The 15,866-nt window shown below is 38.7% G+C and overlaps 1 protein-coding gene across 1 annotated transcript; it reads left to right on the top strand.

Moving 5' to 3' along the window:
• Nucleotides 1–784: 784 nt before the first annotated feature.
• On the top strand, nt 785–10,099 carry LOC110453657 (fat-like cadherin-related tumor suppressor homolog). The gene is made up of 5 exons (XM_021502699.1): nt 785–1,014; nt 7,588–7,685; nt 8,029–8,224; nt 8,505–8,654; nt 9,317–10,099. The coding sequence occupies exons 1-5, from the start codon at nt 910–912 to the stop codon at nt 9,422–9,424; spliced, it is 657 nt and encodes a 218-aa protein (XP_021358374.1). The 5' UTR covers nt 785–909; the 3' UTR covers nt 9,425–10,099.
• Nucleotides 10,100–15,866: the final 5,767 nt, after the last annotated feature.

Raw genomic sequence — 15,866 nt, 5'->3', positions numbered from 1 at the left:
AACTTACATCTGACAATATTTTTTATATAAAAACATGTCTTTTTAAAAACCGCCTCAATGTCACACAACTTTAAAGTCATAAGTAGTACTGTCATAGAACTTCATTAATGATAGTGTATATATCTGACCTATCTCGTGAGAAAATCGGCCAAAACCTAATTTAACACTAAAAGAGTAATATTGAATATAGGCGTGAATTACAGAAATAGTTCCTAAAACGTACTCAGTCTGTTAGACCTAGCAAAGAAATCTACACGATCAAAAGGCGAGTGAATTCCCGGAGTTATAACTCAGTGCAGGTAAACGTGTGTCAAGTATACGCCACCTGAACTTTATAATTCGAACCTTATGTGCCTGTGTGATCACCTGTGTCGAGGGGGATATTAAAATCTAATAAACTTATTTAGTTTGTGAAGGTGAACATACGCTGACTTGATTTTTTTCTCATTGCCAACAAGGCTTTTCTCAAGTCATTCACACTCGAACAGCTATACATGGGAACCACCGTAGTTCAAGGAAGGAACTTTATGAATGAAATGTATGTAGGACACGTCGCCAAAATCGACACGCCTCTTCATTTAAAATTTCATTCATAATTTCCCAAGGATATGAATTGTATTACACACGCTTCTACGATAGGCTGGCGACAGAGGAAGTTGTTTACTATTTACGGCCGAGTTGGTAATACTCATTGAAGTGACGAGATGATGAAATCAATTTTAAGAAAAAGAACCAATCAGAAACCGCCTGCTAACACAGCAGACCCGCTTACCCATATATATACAGGTGAGTTCTCATTCATAACCTGTGTGTCCGAGTGATACTAGCAAGTTAGTGTGTATACCCATATCTACCTACGTTTTAATACAAAGTCGCACTTGTGGAACTTTTACATATCACTTCAGCAAAATGCATACCTGTGTGTTTTCGATGTTTCAATTCATGTCGACTATCTACATGTCAGTTATTTACCTGTCCTGGCTATCCCGCGCCTCACCTATAGACAGATGCAAGGTAAGTTGCAAACCGTTAAGTTTTTGTTTCAAAATTAATATATAATCAAGGTTTTGAAACACGTGACATGCTATCAGAGTTTCATATTTGAGGGATTTTCTTATTATTTTTAATGATATGAAAGTTATCAACAGTATCAAATATGAGCTACGTTGCATTTAAAAAAAATGGATATCTTTATGCGTCAGGGACGTGAGGTGCACTGTGCAGGATGCGCGGGCTGACGGTAGTTAATTGCGTTTTATATGATGCACAATAGTATCAGGTATAAGGTAACTATTGGAGGTCATAATGCTAGAACAATGATTAATTTCATGAAGATGGGGTTGGACTCGGACTTGACGTATTTTCCGTGTTTTCTTGTCATCTTTTCGGTACATACGGCAAAAGTAAGAACGCTTAAACTTAATTTTAGTAAAAAAAAAAAAAAACACGTAGCACAAGAGTTTTGTTTGATTTGACAAACCTTGCTGGTATTTCGGGAAATGAACTCTAAATAAAAGCAAACAGGGCTGGCATGTTGAAGTAGGTCTGTTACACATGGACGGCCTGTTACCCGATAAAGCGTCTCTGCGGTTCATTCTGCCCGTATTACGTGCACACAGTGGAAGGTGCTATCTGTTTTATGAATGGAAAATTACAGGTAAATCTGTGTGACCTTGTAGTTACTGTTACAGGTATGTACAATAGGATGGGACAGGTAATAAGGCCTGTTTGTGTCCAGGTGTGCAGTTTGACATTTAATATTCGCTGGTTTAGAAGGCGGGAAAATCATTCCCGTTTCCTTAAGGAGACATTCGGCCTACTTATACGTTTTACTTGGAATTGCATATTTTTAAAATTAAAGCATTCAATAGGATTTAGAATTTTTTTTCAATCGAACCATTTCGCAGGTCCGTGTCTGTGTGTTGCGGATTCACATACTACTTTAAATATCAAAGGGCAAAGAAACAGCACAGCGCGATTTTGTAAGTCCCGTACTCCTCACTTGAACATTGTACGTACCCTAGTCTTAATGTGATTCACTTTTAATTTATAATTCATGAGTTGATGATAAAAAAAAATGAAAAATGAAAAAATCAACTCGCGTAACAGGCCAAGGGATATACTTGAGCTATCATTTAATTGCTTTATTTAATGGCATGAATTGGCCATCACGGACACTTGTCTCAAAACAAAGTACCAATCGCATGACAAACGTGCAGTGGGCCTGTTTGTGATACAGTATATCTCCGGTCCAAACTTTTCACCATAGTTTATACTTTCCCGGAGATATGCTTTACAAAAAAATATATTCAACAGGAAGGGATACTCCACACTATCTGAACTCGTCACATCTAAACATTTGCAATAATTTGAATGTCATTTATTTTCTACATTTTTTTCTTAATGGTTTAACAAAAAAATGGAAATGTTTTATATCATAAAATTTAACTTCTCTAAAAACATGAAATTGAACATACGTCTATTTCATATTATGAATATTTCGGAAATTCCTCTGCAAGTGAATATCTGTACATTTATATCACTTAAGATTAACGACAATGCAATTATTTAAAATTCAAATATTACCACCACATTTAAAAAAGAAGATGAACAAAATCGTTGTGATAGTACTGAAATTAAAGCCGTAGAGTGTAAATTACCTTACGGGGTTTAATATACATGGTCAGGCCAATAATTCACTGTATCCATATTACTCTCTATACAGGCTATTTTTTCAAATTGATTAATTTAATATCATTAAACAATAGTTCACTGAAAGAATAACTTCAGTATTTTTCAGTTGACAGTATTTGTTTATATTCCAAATCATTTAACCTGTAGAAGAACACAATGGTCACGGTTAGTGCATTGTCATTTTAAAGCGTTTGAAAGCGATAGTCGATAATAAAATTTGTAATATTTCGTCATCGAGAAGTCACGAATCACGCTCTATATGAGGTATTAATGTAATGCAGACATAAGTCTAGAGCGGATAATTCCGTAATTGACACTTAAATGCAGCATTCTGTATGTCTCACATCCATTGGTACATGTGGTCTTACTTTGATCGCCACACCATTATACAGGTGAACATTTCTGAACTTTGCACATTTCGTTACCCATTGGTCGCTCTGTCCTGAGTTCTGCTCCATAAATAACTACACGTTTATAACAACGCAATGCCCGGTAAGTCGCCATTTGTTATCTCCCTCCCACGCCAGGTCTAAATGGGCATTTGCGGCAGATTCATCCTTTATAAATAGCAGCACGTGTCTTTGATAGAATGGATGACGAGAGAAAGCAGACAACTTGACAAGTATACGGTCGTTGGGGAAACCACAATTCACGTTTGGGTCACTTAGGGTGTAGTTTGTCACGAGACTCGGATATGTTATAGCAGATTCCACGCAAAAATCGACAGTATTTTCTGTATAAACACGCATTCCAAAGCAAAGAGATCGTTCACCTGAAATTAGGCATGTTGATCTATTGTATAACCGTGCAGCAATAAATAAAATAGGATTATAAATATTGTTCATATAGTGTCGTCGTGAAATGGACGGGGTTTACTTAAAATTAATCATAGTGTGCGCGTGTTATGGTCGAAAATACACAAGGGACGAGAATGTTGAAAACTAATTAACGAAGGACACTTCGTCCTGTGTTGATTGGTGTAAGAGGCAACTAATGAGGGAACCCCCTGTAGAATTGGGGAGTCGCTTGTGTGCCTTCTACCTGGGAACACCATAGTGACCAGAATACATCTGCTGTCTCCATCGAAACCTTTGCAATATTTATATCTGTCCAAAACCCGGAGCATACCAATTTAAAGTCCTTCAAATTGTAGTTGTTATTCCCTACTAAACGTTCAGCATTGAGGGTAATGGCAAGAACTGGTTCACCCGTTGTCAGCATAATGTAACCGGATGGAATACTGTGTTCGGCGCCTTCGGTATGGTATTTCAGTGCGATACAAGATACAAGATACAAAAAACTTTATTTAACGTCGCATACATGTAAACAAGGAACATATTATATTACAAGTAAAGGGAGATAATCACATATATTAATAATAAAACAGTAATAACCATCACAGAAAAAGAAAGTATACATATCCCAGGTTTCTAAGTGATTGGGAGTCCCCTACCTACAAAGGCCCCCGGAATATATATATAAAAATGATGTTAATATATGAAAAACATTAAATGTGATCACAGATAAGTAGTATTCAGAATAGGTAAATAAAAGACATAGTTAATAGTGAATGAATACTTGTATATCACACAAGAATTACTTAGGACTTAGGATTAAAACACTATGAAGTGGAATATACATACAATGCTAATATAGCAAAGAAAACAATTTGACAGAATATACACTATAATAGTGTGAATTAAAAATGATACCGAAATCAATTAACAAAATTTATCAAGTTTTGTAAAAAATGATATTTTAGAAAATATGGAATTAAAATACAAATAAGATGCAGCAAAAATATAGAATAGAATTAAAACATATAAGAAATGAGATAAGACAAGTATCACACAATCCAAAATGTCAGGTGATAGCACTCTAAAGTCGGCATCAGATTAGCGCTAACGCTAGGAAGGAATTACACCAACACACCGCCCCCAGCAGACATGCAGTCATGCACGCACACATTTAAACACACTGAGGCACGTCCTTAAATGACTTCAGTTGTTAAAAGGATGCAAAGCCCAATAAAACAAAAACGATATCATAAAACACAAATGCAAACATGTGTTGATTATATCGTTTCTACCACGTCAAAACCTTAATCTGTGTTAATGTGATTTCGTTTGTACCTCAGTGCAAGTATGGCAACGTGACATAGGAAAGAAAGTAATTTACATTAGACGTATGCACGTGCAAACTTTTGTCGCGCGGGCAAGCGGCTGGGTGACTTGCTTCCTATCGGCTCTGCAGACCCGTGGAGGTGGTCATAATTACAGAACGTTTCCTTCCTCGTCTACATGTTTAACAGCCTGATTATAATAGCTACCCAATAAATTCAGACCTATTATACCCTTCATATCACATGCCGGAATCACAGGGCCACGGTTTCCCCCTGGTACCTCGCGTGATGGCACTCACCCTGAAACGGGTCAGCTTCTCACCAAAATAGATCGTTTACATAAATCATTTCATTCGGCTGTAATGAGATTTTATATCCCAATTTCACGTGTCTTTGTTGAGACGTGTTCCTTGCCAGGTGTTAGCTATTTTTATGTAACGTTACCCGCGTATAAAATGTCAATTTGATTTAATTGTTAGTGTCGGATTATGTGGTTGAAACTTTAGAAGCTATTTAACACAGCCGGTCGTAATGCTAACCAATGATTCTGTCAAGACCTTTTAAACGTCAACTTTTGACAGTTAGACGACAATCGAGAAAACACATTTCTCGTCCTCTGTCAGACTCTCGAAATACATACATCATGAACAATGTTAAACAATGTAGCGTTCCAAACGGCACCTTGAGAACACCGCGACGGGTTTTATTGGAGGAATTTTGCATTTCAACGACAAAATGAAATATTTTAGACACACGGTATTGTTGATATAGTCTCCCCAGTTTACAATAGAATCACCAATTATCCAGGTAATTCACCTGGTCTTTTACTTTCAGGCAATACAAAACATCTCACCTGGTCAGTTAATTAAAGGTAACGCACAAAGTCTCACCTGTGTTTATTGATTCTTGTAGTTAATTTTAAAATGGTTGGCATTGTTTTGTGACTCCTCCAGCCGAACGAGAGTACTAATTGACCGTTAGGGAAGACCTACCAGGGTCAAAATTTGTTAGTTCGCCAAAAATGTCAAACGGGCTTTCTTCTTATTATTATTTCCTTTATTTATAAGAAAGCCCGTTTGACAATTTTGGCGAACTATCAAATTTTGACCCTGGTAGGTCTTCCCTTAAAATATGCATAGCTTTTGGGGTTTCTTTTAGGAATCATCTGTTTATTTAAATCCATTATCGAGCATGCTATAGACGCTCTGATTTTCTACATAATTCTAAAACAAAAGTTGATGAAAATATTTCGTTAATTCAATATTAAGCTACAAAGGCTTTGGACAAATCGGACACAGAAGTGACCAGTCACTTACCATCATGTTTATGTTGCCCACACGAATGACCACGATTGGCCGGATTATGTGCTTGGGCTTTGTTGTGGTGGCCCAATGTTTTCCGTTTTTCTGTCCAGGAGATCTTACTCGTATAAAGTCAACCCAATGACCCCAATGACCCCAATGACCCCAATGACCATGCGAATTCTGTTGTTTTCAAAACACAAAGACATATTTCACACAAATAGTTTTGAATTCTGATGTGATGTTATTTTGTTTGGATTTTAATCGAATTGTAAGGAGCATTTAAATTAATTTTAAGGAGTAGTCCTATATGCAAACAAGATAATTGTACCTCAGAAACAAACTGCATAAAAGTATGTTCTGTGATAGTTTAAAAAGACGGGGCTACATTACTCAGTGTTGTACATTAGATGGAGATTTACGATATCTGTGTAAAGCTTACCATAAAAACCAGGGAACAAGCATATACTCTTTTAATCAAGATATGGGATGGGCGTATAACAGAACAATAAAATATAATTTTTCAGCATTTTAACTGAATAGTAATATATATGGTGGGCTTATTACCGGACACTTAGTATAACAGAGGGGGGTTGGAGATACATGTGTTTTACTTCGTATAACTGAGGGAGGTTTAATATACCTGTGTTTTACTTAGTATAATAGAGGGAGATTTAATATACCTGTGTTTTACTTCGTATAACAGAGGGAGGTTGGAGATACCTGTGTTTTACTTAGTATAACAGAGGGAGGTTTAATATACCTGTGTTTTACTTAGTATAACAGAGGGAGGTTTAATATACCTGTGCTTTACTTAGTATAACAGAGGGAGGTTTAATATACCTGTGTGTTTCTTAGTATAACAGAGGGAGGTTTAATATACCTGTGTTTTACTTAGTATAACAGAGGGAGGTTTAATATACCTGTGTGTTTCTTAGTATAACAGGTGGAGCTTTAACTACCTGTACTTCACTAAGTATAACAGAGGACGATTATCGTCTGTAAGACCAGTTTTACTGCTGTAATCAGTTATCAACAAACGAGCAATAAAAAGTTAGAGGTCCTTGGGTCCGAGTACACCAAAGGCGCGATTACAAGAGATAAGCTTGGCACTTAACATTTCCGTTTTATAATAAATATCTACCTGATTTCCTGTTCACTGCCTGTCCTGGCATATCTAGAAATGATTTGCCACATTTCACAGGCAATGGATCATTTGAAATGTTAATCCGGCTCTGTGTAGTGCCACTCGGGGTCCCGGGACAACATGGACATTAGGTTTAGGGTGTTGGTATATGTTAATACATTATGTAAATAGAAAAAAACAGACTTGCTCTTATCTCAGCTCGATTATGCTTTAATTTCAGTTTGAGATAGACTTTACTTAAAACAATTGATTATCGATATCAAATGTACTTTAACTTTCTCATGAATACATTCTGATTTTTCTTTCTTTCTCTTGACTTGCAGTCAGCCATCTCAATTTTCTCCAGCAGCGGGGCTTACATTGAATCTCTCAACAAAAGCCGGGTGGCTCTACCTGTGTTACAGAAAGGGTTCATGACTGGGTACGTATTGTATATAACATGTTGGTCATTGCAACCTTCATTATTTTTAATTAAATGGTAATTAAGTATCTATAAGAGCACTTGCTATATTTATCAGCTATTGCCTATCGTATATGAGAAAAAATTGATGTTAGCGCATTAGTATTTTCCCTCAATTGTGATAAGAACTTATATATACTTTATCACAAAATCAATTACAATATTGCTGATCACGTGTCAATAGTTTGGCAGCCAATGGTGCTGCATTCCTGTTTTGTTCGGTTTTTCTCTGACCAATTTTTCAAAGACTTATATACAAAGTGAACGTGCTCCGTCTTATTTGCCCAATTATTAATTCACACAGCCATGAGATGAAATTCGAGTTCAAGACAACGTCTCCAAACGGCGTCCTGTTCCACATGACTCCCGAGCGCCGACAGAACGAGCTTGTGGCTCTAGACATCATTAACGGCCATCCGAGGTATCACATCCGGTGTAAGCAGATCGAGGCCACCCTTACTCTGTCTCGTATACGCGTGGACGATGGAAAATGGCACAAGGTGATTAAGCTTTTAGATTAGAATCCAAGACAAAACTTTCTTAGCAAATGATGCATAATGATTAACTTTAGTATGCTATTAAACGCATTAAGTTTCAATCAAATTTGATAAACGGTGTCCCAATAGGAGCACTTAATTTCAGAACTTTGCATGCTGCTCTTACTTCGACGAAATGCTAATGACGTTAATTACGAAGATAACGTTTTGGTGGTTTTCGAATACAGTTATTCCGGATACACAATCGTGATTGGTTCTGACTAGAGATATTCTTCGTTTACAGATTGTGTTCAGGAGAAGGAACAACCGCGGTAAACTTTTCGTCGACCGCTCTCCATATTTCCATGACTACCGTGTCGACTGCGGTGCATTGACGTCCTTGACCTTTGGAGGCGTCGACCCGATCCGGAAGTACGACAGTCTACGTAGAGAGGTAAGACAAACCAGATTTAAACTAAAACTTATTTTGATGAACGGACGTTAGAAGCTTCAATAACTTAAACTTTCAACTGAATGCAACAAAATAAAAATAAATGTTTTCACGGCAGGTTAAAAAGTGTTCTTCAAAGGGCGTGATGAACAAAAAGAAACTTATTGCACTAATGTATATAAGTGCATACGTTGTTTTGTTTTGCTCGCAGCGAATGATTTTAATTGTATTTTCCCCCACTAAGCGTCGCCTTTTCGCAACGATATATCGAAAAATAAATATTCATTCCTGTTTTGCTGTGTAGCGACCCGACATATTTCTCTTCTTTTTTTCTTGACAAAGTAACCTTTGTTATTTTGCTTCGGAATCCCAATGATTAGCGGGTCGACATACATCGTAACAAAGATAATCGTTACTTTGCCGCGAAACGATAATTAGCATGGATATGGATATTTCGGGTCGCTAAATAGTGAGTTGAAATTTCCGTTGTATGCGTTTTATTTCGTTGTTTAGCTACTTCGTTGGGATAAGACGATATTTCTTGCCGATTCAAGTTTACATTGAAAAATCTGGACTAGTAGTGCTGCAGAGATTTGCCCTCTCCATATGTTTACTCAAACTCTCATGCACATGACGTCATTTTCCCCTTTTCTTTGTCTTTTCAGTTGAACACGAAGAGAGGTCACTTCATGGGCTGTATCCGGCGCGTGGACGTGTCGACGGGAGTGGAACAGAGTCGAGCTCAGTACCATGGTGTCTCCGAGTGCTCTTGATCACGTAGCACGAGCACAGTATTTGCATTCTGTGATAATGGCGCCACATCCTCGTGTTTGGGGATGACGTCATCACAAAAATTACGAGGAAAATACTCTCTTCCCATATACGTCAAACATATCAGCATGTAAATTCCCGTATATAAGAAATGTGTTCAATGAAGAGTTTAAAAACCTCAGGGTGGTCTGTTCTTGGATATACAGACACGAGTTATCTGCCCTTTGTTTTAAAAGGTCGTGGATGAGATAGACTAAGTACAGTATTAATTGACAGAAGAGCGTGCTCCCTGTCGTGAATATACTATATCCGTTTATGATGAGGAGGACGAACATCAACTTCACGAACTGTTTATATTTATATAAGTGCTTGTTGTTTGAAGGTATTCTTCATTTTAACTTATTGAATATGTTGCATCGTGAATCCTTCTCCAGACAAGCTGTATAGAATTGTGAAACAAATCGCATTGTTCATCATGTCTCCCATTGACAGGTGGAGGCCACAGTGAGAATGTGACCTTGTCAAAGGTCATTTAGTGTTGTTTTTAGGAAAGGGGAAAAACTGTTGTAATGTTGTTTTCTCTTTTTAAGTTTTTGTGCATTTATAAGTTGTTATCAATTGTTTTTTGTACATAAATATGTTGTTGACTTTACATTGTATTAAATTTATTCAAATTCTTTATTCAAATTTTCTTTGTCATTCCTCCAATAGTAGAACAAGCATACAACATATAAAAATCACTATTTGACCTGTGACATATCAAAAATGATCAGTTCGATAAAATTGTTTTATTACATTCCTGATAAATCTGATAAGAACTTATTTCTTTTTTGTCCTGAAAATAAAAATATTTCTTTTTTGTCCTGAAAATAAAAATATATTTGTATTTATAGAATGTTACTTGTCTTCACATATAAATGTATTACCCTTTAGTTTTGACCACTCTTGTAATCAGATGACGCTATGTTATAGTTTGGTACTTGACATAGCTAGACAAGATTGTTTCTATCTTGAAATAATGTGAAGACAAGTAACACAGATATATTTACACGTTTTTCATTTATTTGTGAATCCACTGTCCGTCAGTAACGTCGAAGGCAAACCGCCAGTTGTACTATACTATCCCAGGGCTCACTAGAAAGAGGCTGACATGTGACAAAATCACACGTACAGTGACGAGATCACATGCTCAGTGACGAAATTACATGTTCAGTGACGATATCACATCTACTGTGACGCCACTACATATACAGTGACGAAATGTTCAGTAACGATATCACATGTACAATGACGTGACTACATGTAAAGTGACGAGATCACATGCTCGGAGAAGATATCACATGAACAGTGAGGAGACCACGTGTTCAATTACACAATGACATATACAGTGACGATATAACATTTACAAGGACGAGACTGCATGCACAGTGAAGAGGTCACATGCTCAGTGACGAGACGACATGCACAGTGACGAGACGACAAGCACAGTGACGAGACGACATGCACAGTGACGAGACTACATGTACAGTGACGAGACGGCATGCACAGTGACGAGACGACATGTACAATGACGAGACGACAAGTCGGTGACGAGACTACATGTATAGTGAAGAGATCACGTGTACAACCACAAGACTACATCTTCAGTGACGAGACTTCATGTTCAGTGACGAGACTACATGTTCAGTGACGAGATCACATGTACAATGACGAGACTACATGTACAATGACGAGACTACATGTACAGTGACGAGACTACATTTTCAGTGAGGAGACGACATGTTCAGTGACGAGACTTTATTTTCAGTGACGAGACTACATGTTCAGTGACGAGATCACATGTACAATGACGAGACTACATGTACAATGACGAGACAACATGTACAATGACGAGAATACATGTTCAGTGAGGAGACGACATGCACAGTGACGAGACTACATGTACAATGACGAGACTACATGTACAGTGACGAGACTACATGTAGAATGACGAGACTACATGTACAGTGACGAAATTACATCCACAGTGACGAAACGACATGCACAGTGACGAGACTACATGTACAATCACGAGACTACATGTACAATCACGAGACTACATGCACAGTGACGAGACGACATGCACAGTGACGAGACTACATGTACAGTGACGAGACTACATGTACAATGACGAGACTACATGTTCAGTGAGGAGACTACTTGTATAGTGACGAGACTACCACTCTCAGCTATAAGACAGAGGGTGGGATATATCGAGAGGGTTATCACTCTCAGCTATAAGACAGGGTTGTTTATATCTGGGATGTCATTAGCTATTCTACCTGTGATGGTTACCACTCTCAGCTATAAGACAGATGCGTGTATATATACTAGCGGGAAAAAAGAAAGAAAATTCACACGCATAACCGAGTATGACACATATACACTATCCGTGTGTCATTGACAGTTTTTCCCGTGCAGTTTGCTCTCTATAGGCGTTGACCAGTTTGCACGTTTTTCTCGTCCAGCCTTCAAATTCGGCAATGGAAGTTTATTTTTCAACTGATGGGTCAATCTGTTGAGACCAGTGAACAGTAAAAACAGCATTATAAAGTTTTAATTTGTGATAGATTCTATGCCGAGGCTCAATAAAAATGACCGCCTCCGGATTATTGGTATGCTTCAAGCTGGTATGGGCCAAGCCGTTGTCTCTACACGTTTTCATGTCCATCGAAACAAAATCCGGGATTTGTGGAGACGACTTCAACAGTTTGGCCACGTCGGCGATCGACCTCGTGCGGGACGTCCAACGTGTGACGTCACGTCAACAGGACAACCATATTCGGCTTGTCCATTTGAGAAATCGCTTCCAAGCTGCAAGTTTGACTGCACGGACAATCCCTGGGTTGCTACCAATAAGCCCGAGAACTGTACGGAACAAATTGCGTGAACGAGCTGTCCGTCCGCGACGTCCTGCATCCGCCTAGTTCTTCTGCCACGTCATCATGTAGCACGTCTGGACTGGAGCAGGAGGCATCTGCGATCTATTTGACGGGATTGGGCTGGCGTTTTGTTTACGGACGAGTCGCGAGTCCACCTGGATAGTAGTGACGGCCGTTTCAGAGTGTATCGACGCGTTGGAGAACGTTTCCGTGACGCGTGTGTGGTACAACGACGTTCTTTCGGCGGAGGCAGCGTTATGATTTGGGGCGGCATCACAGCTGGTTGTTAACGGGAATTTGAACGCGCTACGTTACCGTGACGAGATCCTCCGGACCCACGTCGTTCCATTCGCGCAAGGGCAGCAACGTCACATTACGCTACAGCAGGACAACGCCAGGCCACACACAGCTCGTGTCGCTATGGACTTTCTGGCCCAGCAGAACGTTGACGTGTTGCCTTGGCCTGCTGTATTCCCCGATCTGTCGTCCATTGAACACGTCTGGGATGAAATGAAGCGCAGATTACGGCCATTTACTAATCAACCGGTGACATTGGCTGATTTGGCTGCATCTGGAATGCCATCCCACAAGCATTCTTGAACCGTCTGATAGGCTCCATGCGTAGACGTTGCTAGGCTTGCATTCAGGCAAACGGTGGACATACGAGGTATTAACTTTGTGAACTCAGTATTGACCCCTGCTGTGTTTACGTCACTCCTGAGCGGAACTTATTGATTCCATAACGTGGAAAATGGAATGCAACTGTTAATAAATAACAAACAAATTGTCCCTGAAAATCTTGTTGTTCTACGTCATACACATTCATTTTTTATAACACATTTTAGGCATGAACAGGGTTTTTTTCCCCGCTAGTATATATGGGGTGACATCAGCTATTCTACCTGTGAGGGGTACCACTCGGCTAGATAAAGATTAACATATTAGTAGGTTAAGTTTTCATTTAAATTAGAACTCAATAAATAATGTTATCTTGTCCACGACATCTCTGTTTATTTCCCATCGTTACAGATAAAAACACGATTACCTACGAATTCCACCTACACGTTACTGGTATTTTTGTAAATTATTAAAAAGTATTAAATGGTACCCATCATTTCTGTTTTATCAGTCGCACTGTTAGAGATGTGCTTTGTTTGTAACTAGGCCCACGTACATGGATTACGACTGAGGTCAAAATCAAGGTCACTATCAGTATATAGGCGATACATCAAAATGATTTCACGAATCCCTTATCGTATATATGTCACGATGTATTTCTCAATTTTCAAACTTTTAAGAGTATTTGATTAGTTATCTCGTATCCTGACTATCACATTACCATAAAAGGTCAAATTTGTCATGGTTTCATTTGATATTTTTTTTTATTAAATCTAAATACATACGATGGCCATAAACGATATAATTTACTGACACAACAAGACCTGTTGAAGCACTCTAACACGAGGAGATGATACCTGGAATCGATGAAGCTTTTCCTTTTAACTGGCCGTTTATCGTGACGTCACACCCGACAATGGTTGTTCCGGATGTACCAGATAGTGTTACATAAGGATGGTGGCCGTAGAGTATCCTGCCGATTCAGTAATGTTTTGTTTTTATAAAGTCGGTATGCTGATATATCTTTAATCACGAAATTGCCTTACAATCACCTTAAGAGATGTTTGAACATCCTCTACACGCATGTTTGTTATGATAAGTCTTTTTCAAGTCATCAAGTAAATCGTGTTCAATATGTGTTTCTTTCTAATACCTAAAGATGACGAGACATCCAGTCAAATATTCATTGAATTGTCTCCTGTAATAACTATTCCAAGTTTCTTACCCATTAGGATAGGATTTTCTCTGTCAACATTTTAATAGGGTATGACAATACAACGAACTTGAAATCTTGACGCCACAATCACCTTTCGACGGGAAAGATCAATTGTGAATCATAATGAATAATATAGATTATAAACCTGATAACCAATGTGTTCAAGTATTGGTCACCATAATACTGATAGGATTGGAGCAAAGAACCCCTAGGTTTAGAGAATGCCACAGAAACCCCAACCCCAAGTGAATTTCTTGAATGCCCAACTCTCGGCTTGAATGGAACCTCGGGTTAGACAATGAGGAATACATATGTAGTGGCAGATATAGTCTTTCCCAACCTTTGGGCAAGACAGAAAAATCTCAACCCAGAGGTGGAGATTGAATGTCTTACTCCAAACAAGAACGAGATATTCCTTTTCTCTGTCACATCCTCAAGGTAGGGGATGATTGTTTTTCTCCCATCCTGTTTCACTCAAATATCCGCCGACATTAACCTGGTACATTGTATGAATGTTTTTCCAGCAAATGCAGAGTTGTCTTCTATATGGTCTGTTACTGTTTACGTGACGTCAATGCATCGATGACGTGACGTCATGCTATTGTTATGACTTAGATTGTGCCGTTCTACAAGAGGCTTTTTCCCACACCTGACAGATTTATCTTCCGTTTTGCCGGTGCTAGATTTATCTGTCTCCGCCCTAGGGTTGAGACGGGGGGATTCCCCTATTCATAACAATGGCATGACGTCACTTCAACAATACAATGACGTCACGTCAACAATCCATGTATGTGTTTTGGGTCCATGTTTACCTTTATTTCACATTAAAATACTGTTAGATATGGGAGAAAAATAATCAATCGCTACTGGATGTGTAAGATAGAGAAATCTCAACCCTAGGACTAAGATTTTTTGTCCAGAACGCGGCAAGCCTCGGTCTGGACAAAAAATCTTAGTCCTCGGGTTGAGATTTCTCTATCTTACACAACCAGTAGCGATAGATTCTATTAATCTCCCCCTAGGGGGTGACTAATAGAATCTTATTAAAAAATCACCCCGAGCGTTGGAGATTTATCTGTTAAACTCTCAAGGTAAGGGATGATTATTTTTCTCCCATCCTATTATTTCAGTCACAGCTCCACCGACAGTGTGCAATGTTTGAAAACAAAACACATGTGGGGTATGCAAATCGTCATTCACTTTTGATGACGTCACGGTGACGCACTTTATGACGTCAAAATTGAACACGTGCTAATCGGCACGAGGCTATCTCCCCCTAGGTGGTGACTAATAGAATCTTCCTCTACCTTGAGGGTGTGATAGAGAAATCTCCAACCCGAGGGGTGATGTTTTTTGGTTGTCTAACCCGTGGCTTTGCGGTAGGCAAGGGAGAAACAAAAAAAGGAAGAGTAGCGGTAGGTAAGGGAGAAACAAAGAAAGGAAGAGTAGCGGTAGGTAAGGGAGAAACAATGAAAGGAAGAGTAACGGTAGGTTAGGGAGAAACAAAGAAAGGAAGAGTAGCGGTAGGTTAGGGAGAAACAAGAAAGGAAGAGTAGCGGTAGGTAAGGGAGAAACAAAGAAAGGAAGAGTAGCAGTAGGTAAAGGAGAAACAAATAAAGGGAGAGTAGCGGTAGGTAAGGTAGAAACAAAAAAAGGAAAAGTAGCGGTAGGTAAGGGAGAAACAAAAAA

The sequence above is a fragment of the Mizuhopecten yessoensis genome, unplaced genomic scaffold (assembly GCF_002113885.1).
Source record: "Mizuhopecten yessoensis strain PY_sf001 unplaced genomic scaffold, ASM211388v2 scaffold7473, whole genome shotgun sequence".
In the NCBI taxonomy this organism is placed as follows: domain Eukaryota; kingdom Metazoa; phylum Mollusca; class Bivalvia; order Pectinida; family Pectinidae; genus Mizuhopecten; species Mizuhopecten yessoensis.
Note: the sequence above shows the minus strand (reverse complement) of the source record. Positions and strands in the feature narration are given on the sequence as shown.